This window comes from Miniopterus natalensis, chromosome 2, assembly GCF_054644295.1.
Source record: "Miniopterus natalensis isolate mMinNat1 chromosome 2, mMinNat1.hap1, whole genome shotgun sequence".
In the NCBI taxonomy this organism is placed as follows: Eukaryota; Metazoa; Chordata; class Mammalia; order Chiroptera; family Miniopteridae; genus Miniopterus; species Miniopterus natalensis.
In genome coordinates, this window is record NC_142082.1 from 138,875,227 (window position 1) to 138,887,712 (window position 12,486).

General features: G+C 50.8%; 1 protein-coding gene across 2 annotated transcripts in view; it reads right to left on the reverse strand.

Moving 5' to 3' along the window:
• Positions 1–12,115, reverse strand: part of PDE1B (phosphodiesterase 1B) — a 27,269-nt gene extending 15,154 nt beyond the window's left edge. Inside the window, exons 1-2 of one of the 2 annotated variants that reach the window (XM_016218012.2) lie at positions 12,030–12,115; positions 11,820–11,942 (exon numbers count right to left, since the gene is read on the reverse strand). In XM_016218012.2, coding sequence (XP_016073498.1) covers positions 11,820–11,929 — 110 coding nt within the window. In that variant the 5' untranslated portion in view covers positions 11,930–11,942; positions 12,030–12,115. Of the gene's footprint in view, positions 1–177; positions 279–11,819; positions 11,943–12,029 lie in introns of those variants that run through there. The other variant, XM_016218013.2, reaches the window with a different exon arrangement.
• Positions 12,116–12,486: the final 371 nt, after the last annotated feature.

Genomic DNA, 12,486 nt, shown 5'->3' on the forward strand with positions numbered 1-12,486 from the left:
GGTGGAGCAGTACACACACACACACACACACACACACACACACACACACACACACAAAACACATGGGGAATGTCAAGTCTTAATCCCTCCCCTCCATCAAATTACAACTGGTGGAACCACAGCAACCTGTCATTCTCCTCCCCTCCCCCTTCCTCACCCTTGGCTCCTACCACCTACCGGAGGATGGGGCCCTGGAGGTGGCTCCTCTGCACAGGAACAGGATTTGCCATGGGAATCAAAGTCTCCTACTTCAGAGCATCAATATGCTGCCCCCAGGGCCTGGGGCCCCTGGGAGGAATGACTCCCTCTTGGTCCCCTGACTTCCTCCTCCAGGTCTCAGCAGAATTGAGTGACCCACCGGAGAGAACTTTGGGGAGGGGAACAGAAGGAGCCTGCCTGGAGGAAGAAGTCAGTGATGAGGCAGAGACCCAGCCCACAGCAACTGGGTGAGAGGCCTCAGGAAAAGTTTCACATCTGAATCAGACTGGAAACAAGAATCTGTTCTCAGAAAAATCCCAGAAAGGACAGAAATAGCACAGGCCATCCTCCTGCTCTGAGGAGGTGGGGCTCTTTGAGGAGAAGGGGTTAGTAGGAGGCTTAAGGGTGCAAGGACAGGGAACCATCCTGAATCTGTCCTAATGAGAAAGTCTGTAGTGGGAGGTGAAGAGGCTCTGCACGAGCCCACCAGAGGGGCCGAGACTCAGTTCCCTCCCAGGGCTTCTTCCGTGGCCACTTTTCAAAACGAGAGCTTTAACCCACCGGAAAGAATGGAAGCAAGGCAGGAAGAGAATTAGAAACTGCAGGGGAGGGGCTCTCTGAAGCTAGGGATCAGGGGATCCTCACCCAGCGACCCTTTCAACCAGGAGGGAAGCCCCTATTCTCCCCACCCCACCCCCACGCGTGAATGAAAATCAGGAGGACTTGCTCACAGAAACCAAGAGATCGGGAGAGTTACATTAACACTCCCGGCCCCAGTTTTCTCATCTGCAAAACGGGGGTTGGGGGATAATCGAATTAACTGGAGAGGGAGAATAGAAGTGACCGGAGGGCCAAGAAGAGGCATGGAGACTGCCCCCGCCCCCCACCCCGCAGGCTTCGCTCCCGCTCAGGTTGGGGAAGGGAACGTGGCCTCCGCGTGAACTGACGGGTGGACGAGCGCGCGGCCCCAGCCCGCCGCGGGATTGGCTCAGAGATGACATCACCAACACAAGGGCACTGGGGCTGTGATTGGTCAGCTGAGGGGCTGGGCGGGGCTAATGAGGAGAGCCGGGGGTGAAGCCCAACACGCCCAGGGAAGAGAGTTCTGCGCTACTATAATTTCTTTAACCTAGGGCCTGGGGCTGGGGTCATGTGGGAAAGAGGACAGGGGACTAGTGGGGATGAATGTGACAGGAAAAGGGGAAAACAGCCAGGATTTTATGACAGGAAGTCTTTTCCTCTCCATCCCCCAAAAAGCAGGGAGAAATTAAAATACCTTGTCACTGTGCCAAAACCTTGAAGGATTATAAACAAATGAAGTTTGGGAACCTGCTGTTTCTCAGCTCCACTGAGTAACGGGACAAGTAAAAGTGGGCTTCAACAGAAAGAAGAGGAACAGAGGTTAAATATCTGCAAGTTGTTTTCCAGCGAACTCCTGGAAGCCATGAGGCAGGGCTGCTACCGAGTTTGGAAAAATTGAAACCCACACTCTCTGCGTTCATCTCATTCTCTCTGTGCCCAACACACACACATGCACGCACGCACAAGCCGGTTAGTGTTTTTAGAAAGAAAAGACTAGACCCAAAGTCAGAGACTCAGAACTGCCACCCAGGAGATAAGGGACAGGCCATTTGGCCTATTCTGTGGACGTGCTGGCTTGGAAGGATAGGGATGGAGGTGGGAGTGGGGCAGCTGCACACAGCCGGGCACAGCAACAAACACCGAGCCAGGCCAGCTCCCCTACCTCCCCTGACTCCAGGTGCTCACTCCAGGCCCTGCTACCCTAGCCAAGTAGGCACTAACCTCAGCCCTCCTACTGAAAGAGATTTCTCAGACTAAAAAGGCTTTGGAGAGGATATCCATCCCTCTACTCTCTTGCCCAGTAGAACCAAAGCTGGTTGACAAATGACTGTTTACCACCACACCCCCATATACATATCACTCATCCCAGCTTATTATTATTATTAATCACTCATCCCAGCTTATCATTATTATTATTATTATTACTCTTCCTAATAAGGAAGGATATCAATAAACCACCATCCCATCCTGGTGAAAAAAAATTCACACATATCCACTCACCCACATATATCCACACATACCACACACTACGTGTGTCCAAGCTAAGAAAACTGTTCCCTAGGTGGTAGGCAGGGCATAGATGTGATGACTACAGCAAAGAGTCCAGCATGGATTTTCCTTCAGTCCTTAAATTTAGTTTTAAAATAGCAAAGAACCCAATGATAATGCCTCCCTCCTGGCCCATCCCCAGCTTTCCCCACCTGCACTGAAGGATAGAGTTGGGATGGGATGAACAAAGGAGAGGAGACACTGCCACTGGTCAGAGAAGAAGGGAGGGGTGGGGGAGAGGGAAAAGAATGGGGGTAGGGTGGGGGTGGGGGTTATTGGGAAAGGGATTAACTGGCTGATCTCAAGGCTCCAAAATCTCAGAAATTGTAAGAACCAAGGAAATTATCTAAATCCAGTAGAAAGAGGGCATAAATTAAAATCAGGAGCTGCCCTGGCCAGTTTTGCTCAGTGGTTAGAGCATCAGCCTGCAGACTGAGGGAGCAGAAGGCAACCAACCTATGTGCCTGTCTCACATCAATGTTTCTCTCTTGCTCTCTCTTTCTTTCCCTCTCCCTCTCTCTCTCCCTCTCCCTCTCTCCCTCTCCCTTCCTCCCACTCTCTCTGAAAAAGCAATGAAAAAATATCCTCAGGTGAGGATTTAAAAAATAACAATAACAATAAATAAAATAAAATAAAATAATAAAATAAAATAAAACCAGGAGCCTTTTGCCTAGACTTATCACTATGTGTGCCCTTGGGCAAGATACTCTGAGCTGCAGCTTCCTTGCCTGTAAAATGGGTAAATAAGGCAAGCTTCACAGAATTCTCACAAGGATCAAATGGCCCATATAAGAGCACTCTGGGAACTATAAAGTGATGCATGAATGCAAAAGATCATTTAGTCCAATCCTTTATTTCATTAGTTCAGCAAATGTTTATTAAGAGTCCTCCATGAACAAAGTCCCCAGGCCCACTCCTGTACCCAGGCCCCAGAGGCCTGCTACCACCACTCCAGATGTGTGGGACTTCTCCCTGGCTCCTTATGCCACGGGGGTCAGGAGGCAGTGGAAACAGAAGCTGGGGAATATGCAGAGTGTGGAGCTCCAAAAGCCAAGAACAACCAGATCTCTACCTTATCCAAGCACTAGTGCCCCCTTACACCCCTGGCTTCCCACTGCTATCCAAGCAGCCCCAGTTCTTGCAGCTGGCTGGGCACAGTGGCGGGGGTGGCTCCAGAGATAAAAATAGTCCCCCTACTGGCAGAGCTGGGGTGCCATCCTGGGAAGTGGCAGGCTTCAGGTTGACATGGCAGCAGGTCTCTAGGCACTGGCCAGAAGAGCTGGGTGGAGGGAGGGTTGGGGGAGAATGGGGCAGAGCCTGTGGAAGACTGAGGGTTAGTGGGGAGGGAAAGAAACAAGGTGAGTGGAGTGAGACGAGGGAGAAGAGCAGGAGGTACTAAGGGGGCAGGGAGGGAAGGAAGGGAGATTCGAAAGGTGCTGTAGGAGAGAGTCTGAGAAAGACTGAAGAAGAGGGAAAGGAGTCAGCTCACCCCCTGCCTGTGCCTGAAGGCGAGGCCTCCTCTGCCTCCTACCAAAAGCTCTTTCTAACACGCGTTTCTGGCCACAGCCCAGCACAGCTAAGGTCAAAAGAGGAAGGGATTAATTTAAGCAGCTTGAGCCATGGTCCAGACTGAAAAGGACCCAATATCCCTGCTCCCAGCCCAGAACACAAATGAGTCTCTTCTCCCTCAGGCTTCAGCCCTTAAGAGAGGGAAGAACTGGGAGGTGTGGGGTGTGGGCACAAGAGTCAGAGGAAAGCGAGTTAGAGAGGAGGCTCCCAGGACCCAGTCCAGAAGAACTCTTTGTCTGGTTCAGTTGTCCTCCCCTCTTCTCCCTCCCTGCCCTATTTAATTCTGCTCATTAACCACCTCCACATGGGCCACCCCACCAGCCCTCCAAACCACATCCCAACAGATGTTGCCAGCAGATGCCCAGCTTCCAGGGGGCCTAACAGATGTTAAAGGCAGCCTGGGGTGAGAAAGTGAGTTGGAAACTTGGCAAGGGACTGGCGGCAGGTGTGACAGGAACAGCACTAAATTGTGGATGAGTGGAATTTGGGTCTGGTCCCAGCCCTGCCCCTCACCTTACCAACTATCTGTGAGCACCAGTTTCCTCCTCTGTAACACTTTATGGTTCTCAGGTGCAGTGCCTGCGTTAGAGACACTAGGGAAGTAGGATGCCTGGGTCTAGATTCGTCCTGGGTTCAAGTTCATCAGTGCTTCCCCCAAATCATCCCTAACCTGAGTCTTAAAGAGGAAGAGTGGATTTGTTCTTTATCATAGAAAGGTCACATTCTAACATCTGAGCTTTCCAGGAAGTTATCCTGCATACCTATCTTTAACCCATCTTGCTGCAATCAAAACAAGAGCAAATTTTCTTGGCATTTCAAAACAAAACAGAAAGGAAGAGAACAGGCAGGACAGAGAAGTCTTTGGGGGTAAGTCTGGTACAATTTGATTTATTGTATTTCTTTCAGATTGGAATTTCTAAAGCTACTGCTTGGTAGAGAGACAGTCTGGGCTTAGGGAGCTTGGCAATGCTGTTGGCATGTGTGTTCACTCAGTCCAGACCCCAAGAAGTTGCTAAACAAGGTGGGCATAGAGGAGAGAACTAGGGAGATAGTACCAAGTTAGATACACAGGAGCTGATCAGCAGGGGAGCGAGGAAGCCAAGGAGCCCAGCCGGCGTAGCTCAGTGGTTGAGCATCAACCTATGATCCAGGAAGCCAAGGAATAGGAATGAATGGAGAAGCCTCTCCAGCCCCCAGGTCCTGCCTGCCAGAGAATCACTAAGCCCCCAGGAAGCCAAGCTCCCTTCCCAGCCTAAATGGCGCCATCACCAGCTGGCAGCCTAATCATTCCACTGCAGCCACCATAATTACTTGCAAATCTGACTACTCATTGCAGCTGTGGCATCAACTGACCTGGGAGCCTGGCTGTATCCAAGAGCACCACCTGAAGCCCCCCCTTTCTAGATCTTCTCCCAGCGCATGCCACCAGGCCTCCCCCTGGATATGCGCCGGCCATTCTCCCATCAAGCCTGCTTCTCCACAAAACCCCATTCCCACTCCCCCAGTGGACTTCTGCCAGGTCTGGATGCTGAAGTAGAAGCCTAACCTCATGCTTCCTTCCCAGACAAGGAGAGAAAGCCCCCACCTAGCCCTGCACCCCCCACCCCAGTCCTGCAGCTTCTCCTCTCCCCTCAGCTCCTGTGCACCCATGGAGGGTGCTAGAGGGGCAAGAGCACTGGCCTTAGGGACTTCCCTGCACTGAGTGGATAACATCTCAGTTTTCCCCTTTTCCCTTCTCGGTCGCCTTTCTTCCCCCTCAGTTCCTGTCTTTGCCCCACTCAGCATTCCCAGGACTCTCTCCCGCTTCTCTCAGACCATAAAGTCTTCCTCCCTTAGGGGGCAATCTCACGAACTAACAACTTCCAGTCACCCAGTGGTCTCACCTGCACCCCACCTGCTGCCCTGGTGTTATCCCTCTTTCTCTGCTGCTGTCCTGAAGAGAGTCGGAAAATAGCTACTCCACTTCCGTCCCTGAGAAAAATCAGCCCCCTGAGATCCAAAGGCAATTAACTTGGCTTCCTCCCCAGAGGCGTTGGGAGGATGAGGTCGCCGAGAAGGCAAAAGCAAGGCCTTGCAGGATACAGGGGTTGGAGCCGGACTCCTACGGTGGCCCCAAGGGATGCCCGCAGGGAACTCACCCAGCACCATCAGGGAGCTGGAGCCCCGGGGGGTTTCTGACTCTGGCCAACGTGAGGGAGGAGTAGGGGCGTTGGAGGTGAGCATGAGAGGGCAGGTCAAAGGGGGTAGGAAGTGGGCCCAGAGAGCCGAAGTGGAGCCCAGCAGAGGAAGAGGAACAGGAGAAAGATGTGAACAAAGGAGGGAAGGGACAGAGGAAAAGATGCAGGAAGAATCAAAGACGAGGAAAACAGAGGACACAGAGAAGTGGAAAGCAAATCCTCGGTGATCCCTCTAGAGGGAAGGTTCTGGGCTCCTCCTTCGGAGTCTGATGAGTTGGCCCAAAGACGAGAAGATGAAGGCACCACTCACTTCAGTGACTTCGGGAATTCCCTGGGCAGCAGGCAGGGGCAAAGGATCTAGGGACATCCAGGCTTCTCTCCTCCCCTCCAAGTCTCTCACCTGGCCCCAGTCCAATAGCATCCCCAGCCTACCTCACCCCGCTCCTGGCAAAGGTGATAAATGAAATTCTGAATGTGGGAATCTCCTCTCAGTCTTTCCAACCGGCTTCCTGGGGCTCCTGAGCAGGCAGAGTGACATTTGGGTTCTAAGGGGCATTAGAGATTCTCTAAAGTAGACTGCGGCGTACCTGGTCATATCATAGCCAGGCCTATAGCCAGGGACTGAGGATAAATGGCAGAGGGGAATTCCTCACAGAACTCACCAGTGGCAGGCCCTGGGCTCCCCCACATACCATATCTTGGAACTGCAATTGCTCTACCCACTTCTAGTTTTTCCACTGGGAAGGGAGATATGGAGTAAGGCCCTCTCTTTCTTTTGACCTCAGTGGCCCACACTCATTCTAGGACAGCCCTTCTCCAGCCTTACCCAGCTTTCTATTCCCTAAGCTCAGACACCTGCCTCACCTGTTCCAGACAACCATTCATCAACCAGATTCTTCCAAATTATGTCCCAGACACCGGGACTTTAATCTACTAAGTAATTCATATTCCTGCCTTTTGAATCTTTATTTTCTCCACAGCCAAGCCAATGGCCATCCATTCATTCTTATTCCGATGCCTCTTCGCACAGCAAGCTCTCCCTCCCATGCTAAAAGAACTCCAGGCTGAATCATTTAAAAGGCACTTTCATATGGATGATAGAAAACGAAGAACTGAGATTCAGAGAGACTATATGACTTCAAGATCGTGCGGAGTAGAAACATGAACTCCAATTCTAGAATCCCGATATTCCCAATGATCTTCTACGACCACCGCCCTGCCTCCCTGATTCCCTCCAGCCACCAGTTCTGATCAGAAGTTTGTGGAGTTCTCCCTTTGGTCTGAATTTGCTTTCCCCTTTGCACCTCTCCTCAGCTTACTGCAGGAATTTTCCACCCTCTACCACCCAGATGCCTCATCAAGACAAAGCTGATGGGTGAAATAGAGAGATGGAAGCCATCTAATAGACAATGGAGGTATAAACCCAAGGAGGAGAGATTCCCTTTGGCTATGATTAGAAATAAAGGAGGGAGGGCTGATCTGGGGAGGAAGGCACTAAAAACCATCCTGCCAAGGCCAAGGAAAAATGATGCTCCTTTTTCTCCAGAGGTCCAGGGAGCCACAGTTTACCCTGCAATTTTCACAACAGCTCCACAGCCATGTGCACAGAAAGGAGGACAGCAGCACAGTTTTCAAAAGTGGTAAGAGCCACAGAAGATCACTCCTGGGGCATAGATGAAATGAGAACAAAAGGTGGGATAAATCAGTGAAATACCCAGTCCAGCCCCTCAGCTTCCTCCTCCTGCCCACTTGATCTCCCCAGGATTGTCAAAAAATGTGAATGTCAAAAAGACATACAAAAGATCACGCATACATATTATCCCATTACCTACACACATGCACACACTCATACATCTCATTCATACATAGAACAATTTCAGATATGCAGCATGCCCAAATTCAGCATACCTGCCCAACATATTTATTATTACATATGCCATTTATAAACATAAAAACAAAGAGACATCATTGTAGAGCTCTGACTCCACAAACTGTCTCCGGCACATACATCCACCTTTACACAGACACATATGTAAACACGTGAGGCATTCACAATCATTCTGATACATCTTGTTCACACATCCAAATAATGTCGTTTATGTGTCCTCTCTGTAACTCCTTCAGTCCCAAGCTCTGCACTGAGGTACTCAAACCTGCACCTTTTAAACATCACCTCCTCAGAAAACGACAGCATCTCCCTTTCTCCATTTCCTACTCCCCACTCTGAACGCAAGAACACACACACCGCAGAATCAGAGTCAGAACTGGGCTCTGTGACATATACACATAATCATTAGTTCATTTGTTCATTCTTTTATTTATTGAGTTCCTATTATGTTTCAGGTACCACACTAGACTCTGATGAAACTAAGATGGGCAAAAATAATTCCCAACTGCGTTTTTGCTCCAGCTCAGCTGTAATGACCTTGAACCACAGCTTAGGACATTGAGCCTAGACCTTGAGAGTCCTGAGTGTCTACCATGTGAAGAAAGAAGGGAAAGAGATTGTGTCTATACTATCCCAAAGGAAAGGAAAGTTCTGTCTGTAAAATTCCAGGATAAACTGGAGGAGAGAGAAGAGAGTGATGCTTGTACTATCCTGGGAAAGAGATAACAGATAACTCATATATATGTTTTTGTGTGTAACTCCCAAAGGAAAAGATTAAGCAGAAACAAGAGTGGGAGAATTTTAGCACTTGGGTGGGTGTATCAAAATGAGGAACAGGGTGCTTCCCCCACTCTCCACTCCCCTTGATGGAGTTGAACCAAATTATAAGCTCCACAGGAGCAGGGACTGTGTTCATTTTGTCCAGCACTATATCCCCAGCATCCAGCACATCACACGGCCCACAGAAGACAATTAATAGTTGTTGAATGAATGAATGAGCTAAGGATAGCTAACTAATCTCTGCTCATAGTTTTTCTTGATTCTCAAAAGACACAGAAATTCCCTTCGACTCCTACACACACACACACACACACACACACACACACACACTCCTGAAAGCTCTCTGGTCTCAGTCAGAGAAGTCAAATCCTTCATCTGAGGGTGAGAGGTGCTAAAAATCATCCTGGTCAGCCCATTATCTCCAGATTGCCTGTCCCAGCCTCTCTCATGTCTCAGCTTGAGTCTGCTTAGTTAGGAAAATTTTCCTGCTATGTAGAGATGAAACCCCACAGTTAGGGACTTTCTAGCTCATATGCTCCAGATTCTGAATTTATCTTTGGCAGGGTGCTAGTGAGGGAAACAGAATTCCTGGATGTCCTTCCCTAAAAGAAATCACCCTGCACAATTATATTATACAACTTTTTAACCAGAGGCAAAAACACCAGGCCTAGCCTCCCTGAAGAGAGTCTAGATGTCCTAGATTAGAAATTAAAAGAGTATGGGGGGGGGGGCAGGGAGCGTGATGGTTATAGGATATGTTGAGTAGGGGAATCAATGCCTTTATATATTTATAAATACATATATACTGCATTTGCCTTCATTTCTATTCAGTACCCAGACCTGAGATAATTATGTTCACCCCCTCTCATTTTCAGACTAGACAACCCCTTCCTATTCAAGCCTATTTGGGAACAGGTGGTGACTAGGGTTGGGGGAAGGAGTGTTCTATTTCCACTCAAAAGAGAGAATGCCTTTTATGTTCAACTCTTCAGAAACCACTCAACCCTGAGAGTAGAGTGTCTCTCTCCTACCCAGCAAAAGTCCTAAGTCCTTTTATTTCCCTTCATCTGCTCGGCAAGGCCTCCCCAATATTCAAACAGGGCCAAATCCAGTCAACCATCAACTTGGGATCTCCCTTGATACCAAGATCTTTCTCTGCTTTGAGAAAGTGAGATTGGGAATCTATCTTGGTGATTAATAATGAGGAGATGGTACTTTTCTGGCATCTCCTGTAAGGACACACCAACTAACACACATTGTAGGGAAGCTGCCTCTGCTCCCTTCCTTCCCCAGGTTTCAATTCCTCCTCTGGAGAGGCTCTTCTCTTACCATTGGGAGCTTCTCACATCAAAAGAAGAAATAGCAATTTGCTTCCAGGAAAGACTTTTGGTTCAAAAGGTGTGGGAGATAATAAAACAGGGAAAACCTGCTGTTTTGCAGGACCTGTTACCTGGAACAGAGGCAGGGGAAAAATATGATGACCACTAGAGCTATGGGGGAGTCATCCTAGGACACCTCGAATTCTCCCATTTATAGATCCTGAAGCTCCTTCTTTGCCTTTCACCTACTTCCTTACCTGTCCCTCTTCCTAGCTTAGTTACTATTAACAACGCATCAGTTTTCTCTCAAGAATCAACCAGTGCTCCTCCCAATAAAAATCAATTCAATCCAGTTTTCCATTTCTTCATCCCAGAACTCATTCCAAGGCTCCGCTTCAGAGAGCCCACAAACTGCATTGGCTGGAGGCAGCAAAGGGGGTGAACTGCAAAGCACATTTGGATTCCAAGCCTTGTTGCCACTCTGCCTCAGTTCTCCCTCAGGCCTCTCTAAGCAGCTAGTATATAAATCAGACCCGCCACCCAGTAAAAAGGCATCGTCTTATTGCCGCAGTTGAAGTGTTTCAAAAACAACACAATCATAAGCATCTATCCATCTCCTACCCCATCTCTCTCTCTCTCTGCCAGAGCCCAGAAATGGAAAGCTTCAGTGTTCACTATTGGATACTGGGGAGGAACTGGGTTTAGGGGCTATGTGTCCTGAATTCCTCATTAAACATCTATCTACAGCCTTTCCTGGGTCCACGAGGAGTCATATTAGGGAGAGGAGCACCTTCCCTTGTTCTCTGCTTAAGAATCAACAGACTGCGGAGGTTACCCACTCACAGCTGACTGGGAGATAAACATGGTGCGTGGCTTGTATCTGACCAGATCCTCTCTCTCTCTGAGGAGCAGGAAGAAAAGTTCCTTTCCTCCCTTGGGACTTTTCCTCATTTATTCCTCATTTATTCCTCTCCACATGCCCTCATCCTGCAACAATAAGAAAAGATGCCTAAATGTGCTTGGAGATCCTTGGGAAACCCTATAGCAACAAAAAGGCTTGCCCCTGTCAGTCATTCTTCACCACCCAGATCCCAGGTAGAGGCTCTACCCCTGGTAGGGGTTCCACCACTTCTCCAGATCCCAGGAGGGTTCCCCATCATTAATAAGCAGAGTGGGGTTCCAGGCCCCAAGAGAGATGAGCAGCTCAGGTATGGAGCTCCCCCACCCCCATCCCATATAGGACGCAGGAGGCAGAAACCACCAATCCCAGTAGAGGTCTATATGACCCACAGGTTGGCACGAGTATCCCCATGTACTACATCTGCAGCTGTGTGCAATCATTCTACAAACATCTCTGTGACCCACAGACACTCATGCACACACATGTGATGTGTCTCACATCTGCACAACCCTGCACATGGATACGTGTGAGTCAGCCCGGCACCTCCTGGATGCAGCCCGTCTGCAGCCCTGCCACACTGCACCGCACATCCTGGGCCGCCTCTCCACGCTGCGTGTGTCACCGGAGGGTCCACAGGCACATCGTTAGCTTTGCAGCTCCTAAGCCTGCTCTAACCAGCCAGCTTGCTCCGCACATGCCTTGCACATGTGGCCTGGCCACTCATGTCAGGGCAGCTTATTTCCTTGCACCTGCCAACATGTGTGCGGGAGAGAATCCACCGGCCCGACTCCAGCCCCCCCCCCCCTTTTTCCAGGCTCCCAGAGATCCCTTCCCCCCACTCCGGGCCGGGGACTCACAGCGACCGAAGCTTAATCCACATCTTCTTGCTGGGGGCTGACTTCAGCTCCAGGGGTGACGGGCAGTCCGACTCCAGCATCTCGGGAGGGCTGCGAGGGGACAGCTCCATGCTCACCCTCCGTCTGTGGAACAGGGGGAGGAGACAGCACCGCGGCTCAGCCTCAGCCCCTAACCGGAAGACCCTCGCCCCCATCCCAGCCCCTTCCCACCTGCGGCTGGCTCGGAGCAGCCAGGCCGGTGTCGCTAGGCTCGGCCCAAGCCGGCGGAGCTGCGGTTCCTGCGGCGCTCCTCTCCCCTGCCCGGCGGAGCTCTGGGCTCCCAGGCAGCCCAGCTCTCCCCGCCGCCGCGCGCTGCCGGAGCCGCCTCCTCCGTCTCTCCGCCTCCCCGGCCGGCCCCCTCCCTCTGCCCCCGCCCCTCTCCTCTGCCGCCGGCTCTTCTCTCACTCCCCGCAGCCGCTCCTCCCCCTCCCGGAGGAAAGGCTGAAGCCCGGGGCGCACGCAGACAAAAGCGCCCAAGGGCGGGCGCGCGCCCCGCGGGTGGGTGTAAGCGGTGTTTACAGAGAGCGGCGCAGGCGGCGGAGGCAGCGCTTCGCTGTGGGTGTCGTGCGGGTTCCTTTGGTGTGCGAGTTTCCGTGTACCGGCGCGTGGTTTCATGTATTCACATGGG